The following is a 21,331-nucleotide window of genomic DNA, read 5'->3' on the forward strand; positions in this document are numbered from 1 at the left end:
GTTCAGGTACACAGACTCACCAAAAGACAGAGAGACCTAGAGTTAGGACAACAGGATCCTTCACACGTACCAGTATATTACTAAAGGTCTGTTCACAGCAGATCCTTTTATCCATCACAAATGACTTATTTTCAAACAACCCACAAAAAAATTCCAAGCATACTCAAAGGCAAACCCAACGTGAAGAGATGAAACAGCAGAACCAGGCTCCACAGGGTGGAGATGTTGAAGTTATCAAACAGGAAATTTTTAAAGGCTGATTAATATGCTAAAGATTTTAATGGGAAAAAATAGGCAGCATGCAAGAACAGATGGATGAAGTGAGCAGAGAGATGCAAATTCTAAAAGAGAAGTATTTTAAGACGCTAGAGATAAAAACACTATGGTAAAATGAAGAAAGCCTTTGGTGGGCTCATTAGTAAATTGGACATATCTGAGGAAAGAATTTCTGAGCTGATGATGTGGCAATGCAAACTTCTAACCCAAAAGGCGGAGAGAAAAAAGAGTGTAAAAAATATTAAACTCAAGAACTGCAGACAACTACAAAAGCAAAATCTATATGTAGTGGGAATACCGGAAGGAGAAGAAAGAGAGAAGGGCCCAGAAGCAATATCTGAAGCAATAGATGAATGAGAATTTCCTAAAATTAATCAGACTAAAATACTGGAAGCCAGGAAGTTCAGAGAACAGCAAGCCAGATAAATGTCAAAACAAAAACCCAAAGCCATTTGGAGCAAAACAACAACAAATCCCCAAATTAAAAAACAAACAAACAACTAATCCAGGCATGTTATATTCAAACTTCATAGAATGAAAGATAAAGGAAAAAACTCTTCCAAGAATCTATAGGAAAAGCACTTTCACTTATACAGGAGCAAAGGTAAGAATTATATCTGATTTCTCAGAAACCATGCAAGCAAGAGGAGAATGGAGTAAAACATTTAAAGTACTGAAAAGGGAAATGCTCCCACCAAATTAGAAACTGTTTTTCAAAGGTGAAGGAGAAATAAAGACTTCCTCGGGTAAACAAAACTGAGGGACATCGTTGTCACTAGACCTGCCTTTCAAGAAACACAAGAAGAGATTTTGTAGAGTACCAGGCCATGGGCTTGATCCCCAGCAGTATGGGGTGGGGTGGGGGGGAGTTTTCAGAGAGAATAAAAATGAAAAAGTCATAAACTTAAATCTACACGAAGAAATGAAAAGCACTGGAGAATGAATACGTGAAGGTGAAATGAAAACCTTTTCAATTCTTCATTAATCTAACGGATTGTTCAAAACAAGAATTGCAACATGTATTTGACTAAGTGCATTTATATATATATATATATACATGATGACAGCAATGGTAAAAAGAGAAAGAGGGAGAATATTAGGAATATCTTGTTATAAGGTCTTCATACTATCCATGAAATGGTATACTGTTATTCGAGAGTAAACTGGGATTTTGTTATAAATGTATTTTACAAACTCAAAAAAAGTAAGAGAAATACAATGGATATGCTAAGAAAGAAGAGAAAATGGAATAATATATAATGCTCTGTTAAAACCTCATCAGAGAATGTGTGAAAGACAAAAGTAGGAACAAAGAATATGGGAAACAAATAGAAAACAGTAACAAATATGGCAGATACCACTCTACCTGTATCAATAATCACCTTCAATGTTAATGGTTTAAATATAACAATGAAAAGACAGATATTTTCAGAGTGGATAAAAAAAATAAAACCCAAATATATGTTGTCTACATGCAACCCAACTTATAAAGGCAGATCTAGGTCAAAAGTAAATGGATGAAAAATGATATACCATGCTAACAGTAATGAGAGGAAAGTGGGAGTAACTATGTAAATTTTGGACAAAGAAGACTTTAAGGAAAGATGTCAGGAAAAAATAGGGGAATTAAATGACAGAGTGAAAGGGAATTTTACTGATTGCTAAAGCTGTAGAACATTCTTTCATCTCTTTGTTGGCCATGGATAGTTCTTATTTTGAGAAATGTCTACAGCATATTTACTTATAATTGTGAAAATTTAGAAATGGCCGAGATGTCCTTCTGCAGGTGAATGGATAAAGAAGCTGTGGCCCATTTAGACAATGGAATATTGTTCAGCACCAAGCCATGAAAAGACACGGAGGAATCTTACAATGCATATTGCTAACTAACAGGAGCCAATCTGAAAAAGTTACATGTTGTATGATATCAACTACGTGAAACTATGAAAAGACCAAACTATGAGGGCAGCGGAAAGATTAGTGGTTGCTAGAGCAGAGGCAGGAGGGACGAACAGACAGAGCACAGAGGATTTTAGGGTAGTGTGAGGCCCTTCTGTATGATACTGTATTAGTGGATACACATCATCATACATCTGTCAAAGTCCACACATTGTCCAGGTAAACCATGGACTTTGAGTGATGATGACCCGTCCAGGTAGCTTCATCCGTTGTAATAAATGTACCACTCTGGTGCACATGCTGAGAGCAGAGGAGGTTGTATGTGTGTAGCCAGGGCAGGGAAGAGGGAGAAAGGGTATTTGGGAATTGTTTGTACTTTCTGCTCAGTTTTACTCTGAACCTAGAATCGATCTAAAAAAAACCAAAAAAAAAAAAAAAAAAAAAACCTAGTTTATTAAAAAAAAAAAGCACAAGCCTAGCAGTCTTAGTTTATAAATTGTAACTCTCAGAAGGGCAGAGGCAGGAGAAATCAGCCTTATCCAACCTCAGAAGACCTGGAGGGCAGTGACCTGTTATTGAACATCACAATAATCTGTGTCATAAACATACCAATTAATTTATCAAGGAAAAAGATCTAAGTGCGATTGTGCTGGCACCTTAATGATCTGGAAAATGGATCTGGGTGGAACGTCTCCTCCCTCAGGAAGGCCAGGCGAGCGAGGCTGATGCTTCACCACATGCAAGTTCCTCTCACTTTCGTGGGCCCGAGAACTCCCCTGCATCACTCCTTCGCCCAGAAGATGAAAAGAGGCGTGAGGGAACCTGTCTTCCTTCCTCCTTTCCTATCTAAATTCAGAGGGGAAGGGCGAAGGGGCTGTAGAGAGTTCCAGAATGGACAGAGCAAAGCTATGAATGTGGGAGGCTCTGTGTCTCAGGCCCCATGGGCAGGGGGTCGAGACCAGGGAAAGTTCCTCTCTGCTGCCATTGTCTGCCCGTGTTTGCGTGTCCACACCTTCAGCCTCCATGGTCTTCTGAGAGCTGTGTTAGGAAAGATGGTGAATCATGACACACCCTTTGAGAAATGACAGCCTGGAATGGTGTCTCCTGTGACTCACATGCAGAAGGGACTGTTCCCAGCCTGCTCCTTCGGGAACTGACTACCCCGGAAAAGTGCCTGGAAATTTTCCTCACTTTAGTGTCTCAGCACAGCCCCACAATTCCGAAATGTCTTCTGAAGCCCAGAGTTGCAACTCCTGCCTTATTAGGGCAGATGGGCCTGATGAACACATCCTTTCCCGGCTCTGCAAGACCTCAGTTGTGGGAACAGTGATTCTGTTCTTTGTTAGTGTTCTGCCATTGGCATCGAGAGGCCCTGAGAAGATCCTTCACATGGGTGATGAGTGGTTCCCCCTGGACCCTTCCTCCAGAACAGGCCCACAATGAGGAGTGAAGAGTGTTCAGCTTTCTGGGAAGAAGTACCTAGTAGGTAGGGAGGAGGCCATTGGACACACTGGATGGACACATCTCTCGGATCAGCACTGGTCTTGGACATCCTTGGCAGAGTCCCACAGAATGCCCAGCCTGAGAGACACCCAGCCAAGCCCCATAGATGTAGAGCCTGAAAGTGGAGCCTCTTAGGTCCTGAGAGGACCTATGAGAAAAATACCTTTTGATAAAACAGGATCTAGTTTTGATGGAGACCATTTCCCTGTTACTCCTAAGTGTTCATCCATGTGTTCTGTAACACACATCAGCAAAGCAAAGGATAAGAGAGCGGAGGCCTTAACTCTGCATGCAGGCAGGTGGGATGGGGTGGGGGATTCCCCTCTTCCTGTTGGTGCTGGAATAGGTACCAGAGCTGGAGTTCAGTAGATATTAATCATCAGGATTCCCCAGATTCTGTGAAATCTCTATAAATGTCTATGTGGGAATGTCATCTGTCTAGGATGGAGGATGCTGTGGGGGAAGTGGAGACAACCCAAACTGCTGCATGAACCAGAAGAAAGACTACACAGTAAGTGAGTCTTCTCTGCCTGGAGCCTGGGGGTAACTCAGAGGAGTCACTGAGCTCTCTCCACACCCCTGGCCGCGGTGGCTGGAAGAGGGAACTATGGCAAGATTTGGGGATGACCAGGTAATGAGAGTGGTGAAGGTGCTCATTAGCCCTGGGGTCCCCTGGCAAGACCTCCTTTCTTCTGCTTCCCAGGAGCTGCCTGCCCCTCTACCAGGGGCTGGGAACCAGCTCACCAGGAGGAAGGGCTAGATTAATCCTGGAAGGAAGAACTGCAGTTCCTTACATGTTCTTTCTTCCTGTAGGTCACTCTCTCCCCATCTTTATTCAAACCAGAAGAGTTCATGCCCCTGGATCCCACCCAGGAGCCCATCTTCCCTCCAGAGTTGCTGGTAGGTGATGCCGCAGGGAGCAGTCCAGCCTTGTCTCTGTGCTGTGAGATCCTGAGACCTGCTTTATTTTTATATCCACTAAGAACCTTGCACCTTCCCTGTCATTTAGGTGTCAGTTCAAATTTCCCTTCCTTTTTCCTTCTTTCCTTCCTTCCTTCCTTCATTCCATACTGGGGATTGAACCCAGGGGTTCTCTATGTCACCAGCCCTTTTTATTTTGAGACAGGGTCTTGCTAAGTTTCTATGACTGGCCTCAAACTTACTACCCTCTTGCCTCAGCCTCCAGAGTAGCTGGATTACAGGCATGAGCCACCACACTGGGCTCCCTTCTTTTTTCTGACACCCCTATGGGGCCACCCTCCACAGCTCCTCACACAAGTCACACTTACAGTTGCTAATGTGATGTCTAATGCTCCTTGCTAGATTATAAGCCCCATGAGGGCAGGAAGTGGGTCTCTCTAGCACACTGTGCATTAGTAGTAGCAGGTGCTCTCTCGTGACTTGGGGACCTCCTGACTTTATCTAATGTCTAAGCCCATGAAGCCACCTATTCCTCTCTCTGTATCCAAACTATTTCTTTTAAAACAAACTAAGTTATATTCGAAGGACATGATTCATGGCTTGTAGTTCCGTCTTCAGGACACCTCTGTCGTGCCCATTTTCCCACTGACAGTTATGGCAGGGAAAAAGTCAGGCCACTCTGAGTTTTTCAGATATGCATTTCTTGGGATTGTGGAGTCTAGGCAGCCTCCCTCCTGGGTTTGACAGGCTGGAGAGGACAGATTTGAAGTAGGCCACCACATCACTTCTTTCAGATTGTGAAACCTGGGAAACACCATCAGTTTGATTGGGGGGCTTTCTTTCCCAGCCCAGTGTCACCAGCTGTGCACCAGATCTAGCTCTCCTCCCCTTTCCCTTCTCACACTCCCTCCTTCTCCACCTCTGTTCCTTCTCGCACCTTGCCCACGGCGCCCCCTGGAGACAGTGTGGGGTACTGCAAGGAACCTGGGCTTTCTGTAAGGTCAGCAGGTCCCACAACCTCCTTGATCTCTCTGGGTTGCTCCTTTGCTTGTAAAATAAGACTCACATGGCCTCCTTCATTGAAGTCAAGATGGGGAAGATGTGTTTACTAAGTGCCAGTGGAGTTCCTGCCTCAGTGTGTGCTAGTCCTCCCTCCTCCCCAATGTACATAGGTCTTTCTGGTGAACTAGGTATTAAGCAAGTCAATAGAGGAGTTGACCCCATTACAGACATAAAGCAATTTCTCGGGGGAATGGGAAGAGGAGGGAGTAAGTGTACTACAGTAAGTGTACTACAATTCCCAGAGGCTGAAGGACACTCCCCAGAAGCAGCTGCGCTTTGAAGGGGAACGTGTGACCTGGATCCAGGCCTCCACCTTGCGGGAGCTGCTGGAACTCAAAGCTCAGCACCCTGACGCTAAGCTCGTGGTGGGGAACACGGAGATTGGTAAGGGCCAGGGCCTGGGTACTGCCGAAGGTCTGGGAGGGGTTCTGGACCCTTCCTGCTTGCCCTCACCCTTCTCTGACCTCCCCCCATTCTGTACCCCACCTCTGTCCCACTGACTACCCTGGGAAACCACTGAAGGGCCCTGGACACTTACTTGATTTCCCCTGCTGAGACCCTGGCTCTGAAGTCACACAGAACTGGTTTGAACCCTGGCTGGCTGTGTGTTCCCAGGAAAATTCCTTGGCCTCCCTCACCACCATTTCCCATTCCTTCTATGGGGTAACTCCTCAAAGGGCTGCTTTGAGTATCAAAAGAAATCCTTGCATGCTCATTGACTCTTCTCCCTGGACATCTACAGAGTGCCAGCTACAAGCCAGGGTCTCAGGGAAGGGCTTGGGACACAAAGATCAACTGGACATGGTTCCTTCCCTCAAGGCTCTTCTAGTTGAAGAAGGAGGGCTGAATGGAGGCAGAGTCTAGCCAGAGTTTTTTAGATGCTGGGGAAGGAGTGTCTAGAAATGCCACACTTTTGCCTCCCACTACCCCTTTTCTGGAGGATGATGTGATAAGGTAAAGGAGAAGGACACAAGTTAGGGTGTCTGACTCATAGCAAGGAACATGTCCAGTGTCAGAGGATCTCTGGAGACCCTTCTAACCTCCTTAAGTCTTGCTACCCCTGGTCCCCAGGGCCATGACTATATGAGCAAAGAACCCTAGGGCCACCACTGCATGGGTGGTAAAGAGAGGGAGTGTCACTGTGTTTGTGCTGCCTGGGACTGTGCCCCAACCTGGGATGTGGGACCCACAAGAGTTGGAAAGGCCAGGGAGGCTCAAGATGTGCAATTTCAGCCCCCATGCTCTTTCAGACAGAACAAGATGACAGAGAGGCCCAGGCCCTGTACTCTCCTTCTTTTCTAAGCCTGGTTTGGTTGGTGTCCACCTTGCTAGGTTCCGCACCTAGTTAGGCTCCCAGCTGAAGATCATGGCACAGTCAAGGTTTATCCTAGAGGACCTCTGATTGGGAGTGAGATGGCATGCCATGCTTTCAAGTAGCCAAATGCAGAGGTTGGGGGTCTCTTGGCTCTAGTTCCTAAAGGAGTCTTCAGTATCTAGGTTCTATCTTCAGCCAGAGAAGGGAGCCTGGCTTGGTTTAGTGCTTTTAGAGCAGAGAGCTGGCCCTGCCCTCTTAAGCACAGATACAGTACAGAGTCCCCAGCTGCACTTGTGTGACACATTGTGCCTGGTGAGACATGCCTGTGATGTGATTGTGTGGCTCTGGCTTAGTAGGACTCATGGCAGTTGGTGTTCTCTTTGCTACACTGCCTTTGCCCATATAGTCATGGCCTAGGGTCCAGGGCTTGATTGAAGGTAGATAGAAGGATCCCAGGATGTCCTGACACTGGACATGTTCCTTGCCATGAGTCAGACAAACCCTGGCTTCCAAGAGAAAGGAATTCACACACATTATATCAACTCAACACCCCAGGTAACTGCCCACAGCCAGTGCAGGGTGTCGGGGGAGTGGGCTTAGAGAAAGCCAGATCCAGATGGGCCCCAGGTCTCCATCTGCATTCTGTGTTCTGGGGGTGAGGACACCCACACAAGCCAGACTCGTTGCAGAAATGCACAGGCATGGGGCTAGGCCACCACTGGGTACTGGGTAGGGGGCTCCGGCATTTATCTCCAACCTTTCCCATCTATAGCCCCATGGGTGGGGTCAGGAGAGGTGCTGCACCAACTGGGTCTCGGGAACCCAGGTATGCACGTGTCCCAGAGGTCCTAACTTGCTTAGCTGAGATGACAGAAGCTGGACATGGTTGTGGGCATGTAAAGCCCCACATCCTGAAGAACTCAGATTCTGAGGACTAGAAGGAAGATTGCTCTCATTTTCCTTTTTCGCTTTAATTTTGGACTTATATCTTTTTATTGTTATATCCTAAACTAACAGTAGCTCAAGAACTGAAATGTGCCTGTTCTTAGCTGTGTGATGTGGGTAAAAGCCTTGATCTCTCTGTGTCTAAGTTTCTTCATCTGTGAGCAGAAACCCACAGTACTTATAGAGCTGCTGGGAGGATTAAGTTAGTTAAAAAAGGAAAGTTCTTGGAAGAATTTCCAACATACCCAGATCCCTGTGTTTTTTAATGTTGTTATTACACACACAGCACAAACACACATACATACACACAGTACAGTAAATTTAAATTCATTTCATTTGAATATGGATAGATTTTTTTTTTTTGCAAGGGAGAGAAAGACATAGTCTTCCCTAATCCCTTGCCTTGCCCACTGTGTTTCCTAACTCAGCCCTGCACCGTCCCCAGCACGTGGCAATTGGGAATATGTCATAAAGCTATGCATAGTGGGAGGGGCGGCTGAGGTCTATAATGGCTTCTCTCTCCAGGCATTGAGATGAAGTTTAAGAACATGCTCTTTCCTCTTATTGTCTGCCCGGCCTGGATCCCTGAGCTGAATACGGTGACACATGGACCAGAGGGTAAGGGGTTCACCCTGAGCCTATGGTGGCACAGTGATGCTGGGGATGTCCCCAAGCGGGTGGTGGGTGCCAGGACAGCCTGCCCTTGGCCTTTGGCTGCCACCTGCTTTCCCTGGAACTCAGTTTGCACAGGGGAGAGGGGTGACTAGAGAAGGGGGCACCCCTCCTGGCCTTCCCTCCCCCAGGTTTCCATGGTCAGGTGCCAGCAAGCAAGAGTCTATGAGATTTCATTGATTTTCCTCAGTCCTGCCCACACATTAGAATCATTCATGGGGTGGGGGGAAGTGGAGAAGTAGGGGTGGTAGTGCTTGGGTACTTTTAAAAAAAAAAAACAACGTTAGGACTTTACCCCTGCATATGCTGATGTTATTGGAGAACTGCTAGCTTAGAGGAAAGAGAATAGGTTACAGAGTCCAGAGGCCTGGGCATTTGTAAGCAGCTGAACCTCTCTGAGCCCTACTCTCCTTGTCTAGTAAAGATGTAGGCCATGGTTCAGCTTTGCTTGAGTCTCTGAGGAGCTGCGTGGGATGTGTCCTCACTGTAGAGGGTGTGACTGTGATTCTGAGTGTGTGTGCCTAGGCATCTCCTTTGGAGCTGCGTGCCCCCTGAGCTCTGTGGAAAAGATCCTGGTAGATGCAGTTGCCAAGCTTCCTGCCCAGAAAACTGAGGTGTTCAAAGGATTCCTGGAGCAACTGCGCTGGTTTGCAGGGAAGCAGGTCAAGTCTGTGGCGGTGAGTCCTCGCTCAGAGGCAAGCAAGGCCCATGCGTGTGGGCCTCTCTGCCGGAGGTGGGCCCCAGCTACAGATTCCCCCTGCTCCAGCCTAGTGGGCCCAACTTTTAGTGGTTAGCATTTCCCAGGATGCAGACCCCGGTCCCCACACTCAGAGATTCTGATTCAGTGAATCTGGGATGCAGCCCAAGTCTCCTGGATGCTTGTGATGAAAGTGGCCTTTGGGCCACATCAAGAAATAGTCCTCACCTCTGAGGTTGCAGAGGTACAGCTTCTGGCCTCCCTCTTCTTGAACTTGGCTGGGGCTCTCAGTAGGTGAATTAGAACTGTATTAGAGAGAAGGCAAAACTGGGCAGGGGGTTCCGTTTCAGAGTTTGGGGAGAACCAGATGGAGACCCCCTGGGAGGAGGGCAGGGTGCACCTGTTGACTTCAGTCAGGCTTCAGAGTGGCCCTCTGAAGCAGGCATCCTTTCCATTCCATGTTTAAATTTTATTTTTTTTAAGAACATAACATTCCACTTCTGTTCCCCAAACCTGCCTGAGCACCTGCCACTTCTGATTGCAGATGAGGAGGTTCAAGCTCAGAAAGCTCCACTGTACCCCCAAGTTCTGCTAAATCTGCTTCTAGGAAGCACTTTGTTTCCACTGTACACTTCCTCCTCTTTTCCAATAATGAGAAGCCTCTATCTGATTTTTCTTCCATTTTTTTTTTTGCCAAGTTGCCAGGAAGTGCAGATCCACATATAGCAAACTGTTCACCCTTAAAGTCTTCCTCCTCTTTTTCCTTGATCTTTATCTTCTATTTCATTTTACTAGCTCCCTGTGGTCTCTGTGGTAAACCACCTCAGTCAGTCCTTTCAGGAAAAGGTTGAGTGAGGTCAAACAATTTAAAAGGACTTGTCTCCATTTACTGACTCTTAAATTTCAGAACTGGGACCCAACCCCAAGGGTTCTGATTTCAAGTCAAGCACGTGTTTTCTGAGGGCCCATGTTATTGGGTTGCTCTCGTCTACCTGGGATGCAGGTCCTTAGTGCTCCCTGCAGACTGTGTCCCCTGCCTGCCCTCTGCTTTGGGGTCCTGGGGTGGGCTGTCACTCACTCTCTTTGCTTATCCTAGTCCATTGGAGGGAACATTATCACTGCCAGCCCCATCTCTGACCTTAATCCTGTGTTGATGGCCAGTGGCGCCAAACTGACCCTGGTATCCCGAGGTAAGCTACTTGGAGCAGAGGTTCAGAAAGAAGGACTTGGGGGGGGGGGAACTCACACCAGACAGGACATTTTATGGAGAAACAGAGCCTAAAGTTCAGTGCCCCAGCTGTCCTAAGGTTTGGATTCTTGGAAGCTGCAGGCAATGCATCTGGGTTGGAGGCTGGGAGAGCTGTGTCTTTTCTTTGTAGAGAACTCACAACTGGGTCAGCTTCCTGCCTACCTTTCCCCAGGGTGCACTGGGGCCAGAATGCACAGGCTTCCCACAGCTGATTGTTCCATTATGGGGAATCTGCAAGCCATTTGTTAAACATGGCCATTATTTAAAATTAAATTACATAAGCATAGAATGAAATAAATTATTTTCAAAACAAAGGTGGTAAATACTCAAAATCCATGAATTCCTATTAGACTTCATTTGACTATTATGCCATGCTCTTGAGGTTGTTTACGTCCACTGTATCTGTGCTGTGGAAGTGTTCTGCCGTGGTGCTCTCCTGAGCATCTCTGCCTTGTTGGAAGGTCCCTGAGACCACCCTGGGCCTGGTGATGTGCTAGGAGGATCCAGCACGGAGTCTTCCTCAGGTTTATGGCAATGGAAGGACACAAAGCCCAGTCAGCAAAGGGGAAAGGTGCATGGGTCAAAGTCCAGAGGACCCCAGGCACAAGCCTCGGGATGCCCCACAGGGGTCACCTAGGACATGCTTAATTCCCCCAGCAATGAGTTATGACAACACATGTGAAGCATCATCCACCAGAAAAACTTGCTGGAGACTCAGCGCCCAGGGTTTTCTGGAGGGCTGGTGACTGGTCACACAGGCATGTACCAGAAGTCTGGACTCCTGGCAGAAGAGCAGGTATAGGCTGTATAGGTTGTGTCAATGGCAGAGGCATAGTGAGCCATTCTTATAGCAGAATGGTGCAAACCCTTCCAAATCCATGCTCCCAGATGCCAGCCAAGGGCCATTCTTGTAAGCCTACCTCCTCACAAGGGACAGCAGCCTGGGCTGCTGTGTTAACTCTTTGCTACACTTGTCCCAACCTCACATTCAGTGATGTAACATGGTCACTTGGCTATGGAGAGAGCATTTACACTACAGATTGGCAAATGCTATGAATCAGGGATTCCCCTGACACCCCCAGCACACCCCTGCTTTAGGACTTCAGGTGGAGGACTTGGCCTCGGTTATGTTCTGACTGGGTGTCAGAGAGCAGGGAGAGAATGGATTTCACTGGCGGGCTGTCCTCTGCCCACTATGCAACCCCCAGCCTCTCCCTCACGTTGGCCCTCTTCTTCCTGTCTCTATCAGGCACCAGGAGAACTGTTCGGATGGACCACACCTTCTTCCCTGGCTACAGAAAGACCCTGCTAAGTCCGGAGGAGATATTGCTTTCCATTGAGATCCCCTACAGCAGGGAGGTGAGAGGCAGGGGTCTAGGCTCTGCCCAAATTACCCATGCTGCTGGGCTCAGACCTGGAGACAAGAGCCTGCCTCAGGACCAACTTTAGCATCCCTTGACCTTGACACTGATGTTTTTCTCTCTGAAATTTGTCTCTGATGAACCAACCCTATTCCTCTCTGGACAATGGGACATTGAAGGACAGGGGTACACAGGGCATGGGCATAAAGTCACTTAGCTAGACATACGATCCTGAGCGAGTCATCTTAGCTTTCTGAGCCCCAATGTTCCCACCTGTAAAGAAGGCACAAATGTTACATATGTGCATGGTCTTGTGGGGGGCTGAAATATTTCATAAGATTGTTCCTGGCAGGTGTCTGGAAGCCATGGAGGTTACCAACATAGTCCTAAGAGTAAATTCAACAGTTGAGTGTTCCTGTCCCATGTCAAGGACACAGTTTACTCATAGTGAAGAGTGTAGGGCTTGCCTGTGGAGTGCAGAAGATGTCTAAGACCCTCTTGTGCTGACCTTGGCCTTGAGGAGGTGTTAATCCCCTGACCTTGCTCTGGGCTGGCACTGCTGGATTTCTTTTTTGTGAACAGCTTTTCTCATCCATTCGGGCAGATCTGGGTGCCTTTGCCTGCTTTGCTCTCAGGGCCTGGAGTGGCTTGATCTGGGTGCTTCTCTCCTTTCTTAGGAGCCACTGACTCAGGACACATCCCACAATAGGCCTTTTGGAAAAATGGTCTGGAGAGGTGGGGAAAGCAGTGGGTGAGGAGGGTGAAGGGTCTACGGCAGCTCCTGCTCCAGCAAGGGTGCGAGGGATGTTTGCCCTTGCTAACATTGACCTCCTTCATGAGAATGTGAATCCAATTACAGCAATGATAGCCCTGAACTGGATTCTTAAGGATTTTATAGCTTGTCTTTGCAGAACATTTTGAGCAGTGACTCCCAAAATTTTGAATTTTACAGATCACTATTTTTTTTTTAATTATGAGCCAAGGAAGGGGGAGGAAACAGGCTTAGCACTATTCAGATTTTATTTTGCCAGGTATGGTCATTAATGGAAAATACCATTTTGTCAAAGAAAGGAGATTTTAATACCCAGAATTAGATTTCTCAACAAAGGATGCTGTTAACCTGATGCTGAGCACTTCTGCACTCAAGTGAAAATGTCCCTGAATGACCCTGAGAGTGAACATCTGGAACCTCTGCTCCAGAACCAAGTCCAAATGCTGGGTTCGGTGCCCAGGAATATGAGCTTAGTCTCAGGAGGGGCTTCACAGCTCCAGAGAATTGAAATCTGTGCCCCTTGGGGGCTTCAGCAGTGGGCTTCATTATGCTTTGGGTGGATCTTTCCTTAACCTCCCACTTGGTGTTAATCAGAATGTGCAATCAGTGGGGTACAACCTCAGCACCTGCACGGAAGAACTGAAGTCAGATGGTTCTTCCCTGGAAAATGACTTCCACTGTCCTCCTCATCTTAGCTTCCCCAAGACAGACCCTGGCTCAGACCCAGGGGAAGAGCAGGTTCAGAACACAGAGGGAGCATTGTTTCCTAGTGGGTCACTTTCTTGCAGAAAATGAGATTTCTCAGTTGACATTAGAATAGTCATGGGAGGGACAAGGAAGAGCGTACCCACAAGTGAGATGGCTTCGGATTACCTGTGCCATCTCCCTGTCCCTGCTTGAGAGGCAGCCAGGTGCTGACTGGGGCTTCATGAATCTTCAGAGAGGTTGGGTGGGCCCTGACCCTGGGCCCCAGGGTGGGTGCGGTGGCATTATCACCTCACTTCACCTCACCTCACAGTCCTGCTTTAGGCTGGCCACTTGCAGTCCTTGCGAAACAAGGTGGAGAACAGGCATCTACCTGTTCTTTTTTAGGGTGAGTTTTTCTCAGCATTCAAGCAGGCCTCCCGGCGAGAAGATGACATTGCCAAGGTGACCAGTGGCATGAGAGTCCTATTCAAGCCAGGGACCACAGAGGTGAAGGAGCTGGCCCTTTGCTATGGAGGAATGGCCGACAGAACTATCTCAGCCATCAAGACCACTGCAAAGCAGCTGTCCAAGTAAGAGCTAGTACCAGTGAAGCTGCTGTAGCTGCCATTATTATGGCTACTGGAGTATTACTATTGCCACTGCCACTTTTATTATTGCTGCTCCGGCTGTTGCTACAGCCACTGTTGCTACTGATATTACTAGAGATACTAGTGTTACTAGTCATGTTGATGACACAGTATGTTGATGTTTTGAGCAGTGATGGGCCACACATATGACAGTGGTCCCACAAAATTACAATGGAGTTGAAAAATTCCTGGCACCTAGTATTTTTATTGTATCTTCCCACATTTAGATACGTGTAGACACACAAATACCAACCATTGTGTTACAATTGCCTATGGTATTCAGTACAGTAACATGCTGTACAGGTTTGTAGCCTAGGAGCAATAGGCTCTACCACATAACCTGGGCAGTAGGCTATACCATAGGGGTTTGTGTAAGTGCACAAAGAAACAGCCTAACACACTCTTTAGAATATTTCCCTATTATTAATGACATGTGACTCCAGTTAGTGTTACTGCTGCTGTACTACTATCATGTGGCTACCACTGTTGCTACTGTTAATTCTGTTATTACTGTTAGTGCTTCTATATTGCAGCTATCACTATTGTTCCTATTGCTGCTGCTTCTGCTACCATGGTCACTGATACTGCTTACTAGGACTAATGCTGCTGTTACTCTTACTACTGACATCACTATCATCACTGCTGCTACTAGCACTGCTGTTATTCTTACCAATATCACGATTATAACTAGTATTCCTACTGTGGCTATTCCTGCTATTATTATTGTTACTACTATTGCTGCCTTTTCTACTACTGTTATGATTTTTGATACTCCTATAATGATTGTTGCTTGTAGTATTTACACTAATAGCATTACCACTGCTGCTATTACTACTACTGCTATTGCTACCACCACCATTACAATTGCTGTGAGTACTGCTGCTATTCCTATTGCTACTAGTAGTAGTTTCACTGCTGCTCCTACTACTATTGCTACCTTCTAGCTTTGCTGCTATTGCTCCTATTATTACTGCTGCCACTGTGCTATTGTGACTAGTAGTGTAAATCACTATTGCTACCACTAATTGTACATAAATAGTAGGGTTTCTGCAGCTGTTTTCTGCTAAGAAGGTTGCTTCTCGCATACTACTGTTACTACTTCTGCTATCATTACTGTTGCTACTATTTCCACCACTGCTATTGCTACTGCTGCCATTGCTGGTATTCCTACTAGTAGCATTGATGCTGCTACCATTACTGCTAACGCCACAGCCACTGTTACTCTGGCTGCTGTTACTACTTCTATTATTAATCCTGCTACCACTATTCCCATGACTGTCATAGGCAGCAATTGAACCAAGTTCTTCATTGGCATTATCCTACATAACCCTTACAAAACCCACACATGATAAAGCTTAACTTGAAATTTGGCTTCTTGGTTCCAATATTGACCAGGAAAGTAACATAAGTCAAGTTCCACAGCCTCTCCATGCCTCAGTCTTCTCAGTGGTAACGTGGGTGTGAGGCTTTTTCCCTACTGTAGTTTTTAATTAAATTAAAAGTGATGATTCACATATAGCAACTAGGACAAGGCCTAGCCTGTTGTAAAAACTCAGAAGACAGACCTATTATTGGGGCTGGGGATGTGGCTCAAGCGGTAGCGCGCTCGCCTGGCATGCGTGCGGCCCGGGTTCGATCCTCAGCACCACATACCAACAAAGATGATGTGTCCGCCGAAAACTAAAAAATAAAGATTAAAATTCTCTCTCTCTCTCTTTCTCTCAAAAAAAAAGTTTTTAAAAAAGAAGATATAACTATTATTATTTTGTGATTTTTAGAGTATATCTACTTTTAAAGGTGAGGAAACGGAGGCCCAGGAGGTGAAGTAACTGGTTCAGCGACTTGCCTCAACTCACACAGCTCTGAGTATCTGAGCCAGGTTTTGAACAGAGGTCTGCATGGCCAGGAGGCATTGGGTGCTGTGCTCCACATGGCATGACTGGGGCGGGGGTGAGACGCACTCCCCACATCTGTTCTCTGGCAGGTTCTGGAATGAGGAGCTAATGCAGGATGTGTGTGCAGGCCTGGCCGAGGAGCTGCACCTGGCCCCTGATGCCCCTGGCGGCATGGTGGAGTTCCGGCGCACCCTCAGCCTTAGCTTCTTCTTCAAATTCTACCTGACAGTGCTTCAGAAGCTGGGCAAAGAGAACCCTGAGGTGGGTGAGGTGCAGATTCTCGACAGCAGGCATGTTTGGAGGCTGGTCAGGGGTTAAACCTGTTTCTTCACTCTGGATGTCTGAGAGCAGGAGCAGGAACCAGAGACGCAGGCAGGGTCCACAGACATGAGCCAACCTGCTGGCTGGGTCAGGGACATGGACGGGCTCTTGTCCTGCCAGTGTCATGAGCTCACTGGGGAACTCGAATAGCCACGCCTCTCTCTTCCTCCCAGCTGTGGAATATGCAATAGGGGCCGGTGGACCAGATGGCCCTTCCAGAAGCAGAGCAGACACGACTGTGGCTGTGCATGTAGGAAGGGACCAGAGGGGGAGAATGGAATGAGGACGGGGGTTGTGGAACACAGGATGTGCCTTCAGGCTACTGGCAGGCTGAGGTGGAGCCCTCCTCCCAAGATTCGTTTATCACGAGCATTTGTTTGTTGCCTATTACATACCATGCTACACGTGGGACGTGGGACGAGGGACAGCCTAGTGTGGGACAGAACAAGTCAGCAAAGGCCAGCTGGTGTGACAACTAAGAAGGGCGGGGTGTGGAGGGAGCACAGAAGAGAGAGAGAAGACACTACAGAGAGGCGGACAGTTGGGCCAAATCCCTCTTGAAAACATTAGAAATACTTCCATTTTTTAAAAATTAAAGATTTATTTTGGAAAGCTTTAAAAATACAGATTATAAAGGAAAACTAAAATTACCCCCTATTCTTAGGTCCCAGAGAAAGTCACTGCTTAAGTTTTGATTTTTCCCTACACTTCTCTAACCTTTTCCCTACATGCTGTTTGCCCTGTCACTGTTTCCATCTGTCCTTCCATCGTCTCTAAACACATCTATCATCTTGCAATCTTTTGATCTGGAGATGTCATTTTCTAAACAGATTTGGGATCACCCGCATGAAGACTTTTATACCCACCTTACCTTAGTATATCCTCCATGTCATGAAGTACTTCCCACGGAATAGAGGGGGAAGGGAGACTTTTCTGGGAAGGGTGGGGAGGAAGAATTCCCGGCAGAGAGAACAGCACGTGTAACGCAGAAGGGGAAATCTGGAGTGTGGGAGGAATCAAGGAGCGCTGGGTGTGCTAGGTCAGGTAGCTGGAGATGGAGCTGAGGTGGTGGTTAAATTCTGAGTGCTCAGAGCCCACGTCTGGACGAGGTAGACCTTACCAGTACTCAGAGGGTAAAACCTGACGGGCTGAGGGGAACCCTCATCACCTCTATCACTTGGGGGCACCAAGAAAGGGATCAATGATGCAACGCTGTCACGGCCACCTCTGTTGTCTCACCTCCACAGAACTGTGGCCTGCTGGACCCCACCTTTACCAGTGCCACTCTGCTCTTCCACAAAGACCCTCCAGCCAACGTCCAGCTCTTCCAAGTGAGTACCCATGTGTGTTCTGATATGAAGGCCAGCTCAGGCCACCCCTGATGGTCGATGGCTGACCATTGACCAGTGCCCAGCTTGAATCATACATAGATGTGAAAAGCTCCCCACTCTGGTGCCTACAGGTCCAGTGTAAGAAGCGGGAATCATACTGATGGAGCTGTTTCCCCTTTGTTGGCCTAAATTTCTTTCTTAGGATGCCTGTGCCTTAAAGAAAAAACAGTTTTTTTTTTCCATTTATCTTTTCTATGTAGGACTAAGTCTAGACTAACTCCAGACGTCTTCCTGAGTAGATGTGCATACACACATACGCTCAAACCATTCTATCAGCTACAAGTTTTTGAGAGTAACTGAGCAAGGGATTAGCAAACGTTTTCTATAAACTGTTTAGATTTTGTGAGTCAGACAGTCTTTATTGCAACAACCACCTCAGCTTCCTCTCCAGCCACCTGACCCAGAACAACCAGTGCTCCTTAATAATGGTCCCTGGTTCATAGGATGGCCAAGCATTAAATGTGTTAATAAAAGTAAATTGCTTAGATGGTTCCTGGCATATAGTAAAAACACTCAACAAATATTAGCCATTATTATTACTTTGAAAAAACAAAAACAGAACTTTATTATAAAATTAATATATCTTAAGATATTTAGGAAAATATAAAGACAAAAATAAAAATCACCCAAGAGAGATTCATTGTATTTGTTTAGTTCTTTTCCCCCATTTATATATGAACATGCATATATGATATTTATAGCATATATTATTTTCCCTACATGATGAGAATCATTACACAGAGAATGTTTCATGTCTTATTTTTACAATTAGCATGTGCATTCTTTCTTTTTAATAAAAATTCTTCAGAAATATGTTTTGATGGCTGCATACTATTTCATTGTATGCTATAGCATAACCCAGTTCTCAATTGATGGACATTTAGTTTCCTCCTTTTTTGGGGGGGAGGGGTTCCTTGATATACTTACACTATGAGCACCCTTATTAGTGACTTCTGAGGTGCCTCACTGTTACTTTCACCCCTAAAGCCTTTCTACCTCATTCATTCCAACCCTCTGGGTTTGCTTTGGTATCTGGCCTCAAGGACTCCCCAGTGACCATGGGCCTCTAGAGAAACAGTGTCCTCATCCTGACTGGTGACCATGCTCTTCCAGGAGGTTCCCAAAGGTCAGTCTGAGGAGGACATGGTGGGCCGTCCCATGCCCCACCTTGCCGCCAACATGCAGGCCTCCGGGGAGGCAGTGTACTGCGATGACATCCCCCGCTATGAGAACGAGCTGTCTCTCCGGCTAGTCACCAGCACCAGGGCCCATGCCAAGATCAAGTGAGTGCAGCGGCCGTGGGGAGCCCTGGCGCTCCAGGGGGAGGGTGCCGGGAGCACCTGAGAGGCTTCCCACACACAGATGACCTTAGCAAGCGTCTTCCAGCGCTTCCCAGCCTAGAGATGAGGATGGAAAATCGTCTCCAAATCAACACCCAGAGCGCAGCAGGAGGAGTGAGGGCCCTGTGACTCCGAGGAGGGTCTGCTCACAGGGCTGATGTCCCCAGAGGCAGGCAGGGGCCAGATTGAGAAAGCCTGGGGGGAATGAAAGCTCATTAAAACAAGGCCAGTTATCCAGTCCAGGGGATGGATCTCCTGCTTCAGTTTGCCCACCTGGCTCCTCCCATGGCTCATTCTTGCAGGTCCATAGACACTTCAGCAGCTAAGAAGGTGCCAGGGTTTGTTTGCTTCCTCTCAGCTGCCGATATTCCTGGGAGTAACACAACTGGACTTTTTAATGATGAAATAGTCTTTGCGGAAAGTGAGGTATGCTTGGATTTTATTTTGTATGAAATAAATAGAATAAGTATTGAAGTTTTAATTCATGCTCATGGCTCTAATTTGCCCTCATCTTGAAGATTATACATGTGCACTTATCATGACCTTCGCTCTGGTTAACATTATTCAGTACAACTCATGATGGGATAGAATGTTATTATTTAAAATGTCAACATTTAATTGATGGCTGCTGTTTGCACATAGCAGGGTAACTCTGGGCCTACATGGCAGTAAAGCAAGGCTGGTGATTATAGAATTGGGTTCCTAATGTATGACATTAAACTCTTTTATTAAAAGAAAAATAAGAAAACATTAAATGAACTAACCAGAAAAGAAATAATAATACCATCACTTTGTGGATTGATAGCTCACATATATGAAAGTTCATCTATCGATTTCAACTATATGAAATTCTACAGCAACATAGTTTCCAAACCTTTAAGACAGTTTCTACAAAAGTTCTTATACTTTACTATAGGATAGTTCTCAGATGGTCATTTCCTAGTTCTAACACACATCAGATGTTGCCGATCTGATGTGGGTAGGTATCCCTGAAAGTTAAACTCACCTTATTATTAGTGTAAAGGTGAAAGAACAAAAATCTACAAATATGAAACCCAGAATTTGTAAGGACTCCTTAGAAGAACATATCGTTTTACAAGCTCCAAGAGCCTCCAGGAGTACTGCTAGCATTTTGGTTAGTGGGGATCAGCTATATACACTATCGCTGCATTAACCAAGTTCATAATGGAGTCTTTAAGAGAGAATTATCAGAGACTTGCATGCTAAGTATGGGTTCATATTGTTAGAAATATATTCCAAAGTGATGAGTTGGACAATGTATTTTGTTGTTAATTTTAGGGGGAATGTTTGATGAAAATTATCCCTGAAGGAGATTCATTAAGTTTTTATGGAATTGAATTTAAAGAAAAAAAATTGTTATTCTATAAATTGAAAAATATCTTATTTATAGATCATTGAATTTAAGTCTTGTCTTTCGTGAACTACTGCTTTTAGGGCTTCTAGATAAAATAATAAGACATGATTGTGGCTTTTGAGGAGCTCTTGGTATAAATCTGGGAAATAGCACATTAAGAGAATGATGAAGTGGACCAATAATAAAACTGAGAGTCAAGACCTAAGGTTTAGTCATGATCTGGTAACTACTAACCAGTCTTGACGGTGCCTTCTGGTCGCCACCTCTTCATAGGAAGACTCAGCTTGCTGGAGTACGTCTGATTTGACCTACTTGGGCACCTTATCTCCATTCTGCTCATGGCAGACAGCCATAATCAATCACTATACTCTACCCTGTGCAGCTTCTCAATACGCTACCAATACTAAAAACTCAGACTTGGCCCTTGAGATGAAATCTGTTTCTGATATCAGTGATCTCTCTGTGCTCTGTTCTGTTCTACTGATTCTAAGCTCTTTTTAAGAGGCTCATAACCCCAGTTTTAAGAGGTTCATACTCCCAGTTACTGGGATAAGGAAACTTGAAAAGCCCCAGGACATTCCTAAAATGTTCTTTGGGAACGTGGGGACTTCCTTTGCCTTTTTGAACAATTTGTAAAAAGTACACTTCACAAGAGCTGTCAGTCGTGTTCTTTGACAATCTGCTCTTGCTCCTAGGTAACTTGTGTTGGGCACATCATTGGTGCTGTGGTTGCTGACACTCCAGAGCATGCACAGAGGGCAGCTCAAGGGGTGAAAATTACCTATGAAGACCTTCCAGCTATTATCACCATTGAGGTAACTGCCTGTGTGAAGGAATGAGCTCCCTGTCCCTGCAGGTGTGGTTAGAAGGTTCCTTCACAGGAGATTTGAGCAGCAGGTGGGAATTTGGCTACCTGAGGTCCCCTTCTTACCATGGTGCTACTTAAATGATTTCAAATTTTTCAACTTTACGATAGTGTGAAAGCATACACAGCTACCATTGT

General features: G+C 46.1%; 1 protein-coding gene across 4 annotated transcripts in view; it reads left to right on the forward strand.

Moving 5' to 3' along the window:
• The window catches only part of XDH (xanthine dehydrogenase), a 61,204-nt gene that overhangs the window by 17,495 nt on the left and 22,378 nt on the right, over nucleotides 1–21,331 (forward strand). For 3 of the 4 annotated variants that reach the window (XM_081265281.1, XM_081265280.1, XM_081265282.1), the window contains exons 7-19: nucleotides 4,121–4,189; nucleotides 4,492–4,578; nucleotides 5,904–6,045; nucleotides 8,447–8,539; nucleotides 9,119–9,270; nucleotides 10,387–10,480; nucleotides 11,789–11,898; nucleotides 13,765–13,949; nucleotides 15,991–16,162; nucleotides 17,470–17,553; nucleotides 18,727–18,896; nucleotides 19,256–19,379; nucleotides 21,024–21,143. In XM_081265281.1, the coding sequence (XP_081121407.1) occupies nucleotides 4,121–4,189; nucleotides 4,492–4,578; nucleotides 5,904–6,045; nucleotides 8,447–8,539; nucleotides 9,119–9,270; nucleotides 10,387–10,480; nucleotides 11,789–11,898; nucleotides 13,765–13,949; nucleotides 15,991–16,162; nucleotides 17,470–17,553; nucleotides 18,727–18,896; nucleotides 19,256–19,379; nucleotides 21,024–21,143 (1,602 nt within the window). Of the gene's footprint in view, nucleotides 1–4,120; nucleotides 4,194–4,491; nucleotides 4,579–5,903; nucleotides 6,046–8,446; nucleotides 8,540–9,118; nucleotides 9,271–10,386; nucleotides 10,481–11,788; nucleotides 11,899–13,764; nucleotides 13,950–15,990; nucleotides 16,163–17,469; nucleotides 17,554–18,726; nucleotides 18,897–19,255; nucleotides 19,380–21,023; nucleotides 21,144–21,331 lie in introns of those variants that run through there. The other variant, XM_081265283.1, reaches the window with a different exon arrangement.

The sequence above is a fragment of the Spermophilus citellus genome (assembly GCF_964194105.1).
Source record: "Spermophilus citellus genome assembly, chromosome: 13".
NCBI classification, from domain to species: domain Eukaryota; kingdom Metazoa; phylum Chordata; class Mammalia; order Rodentia; family Sciuridae; genus Spermophilus; species Spermophilus citellus.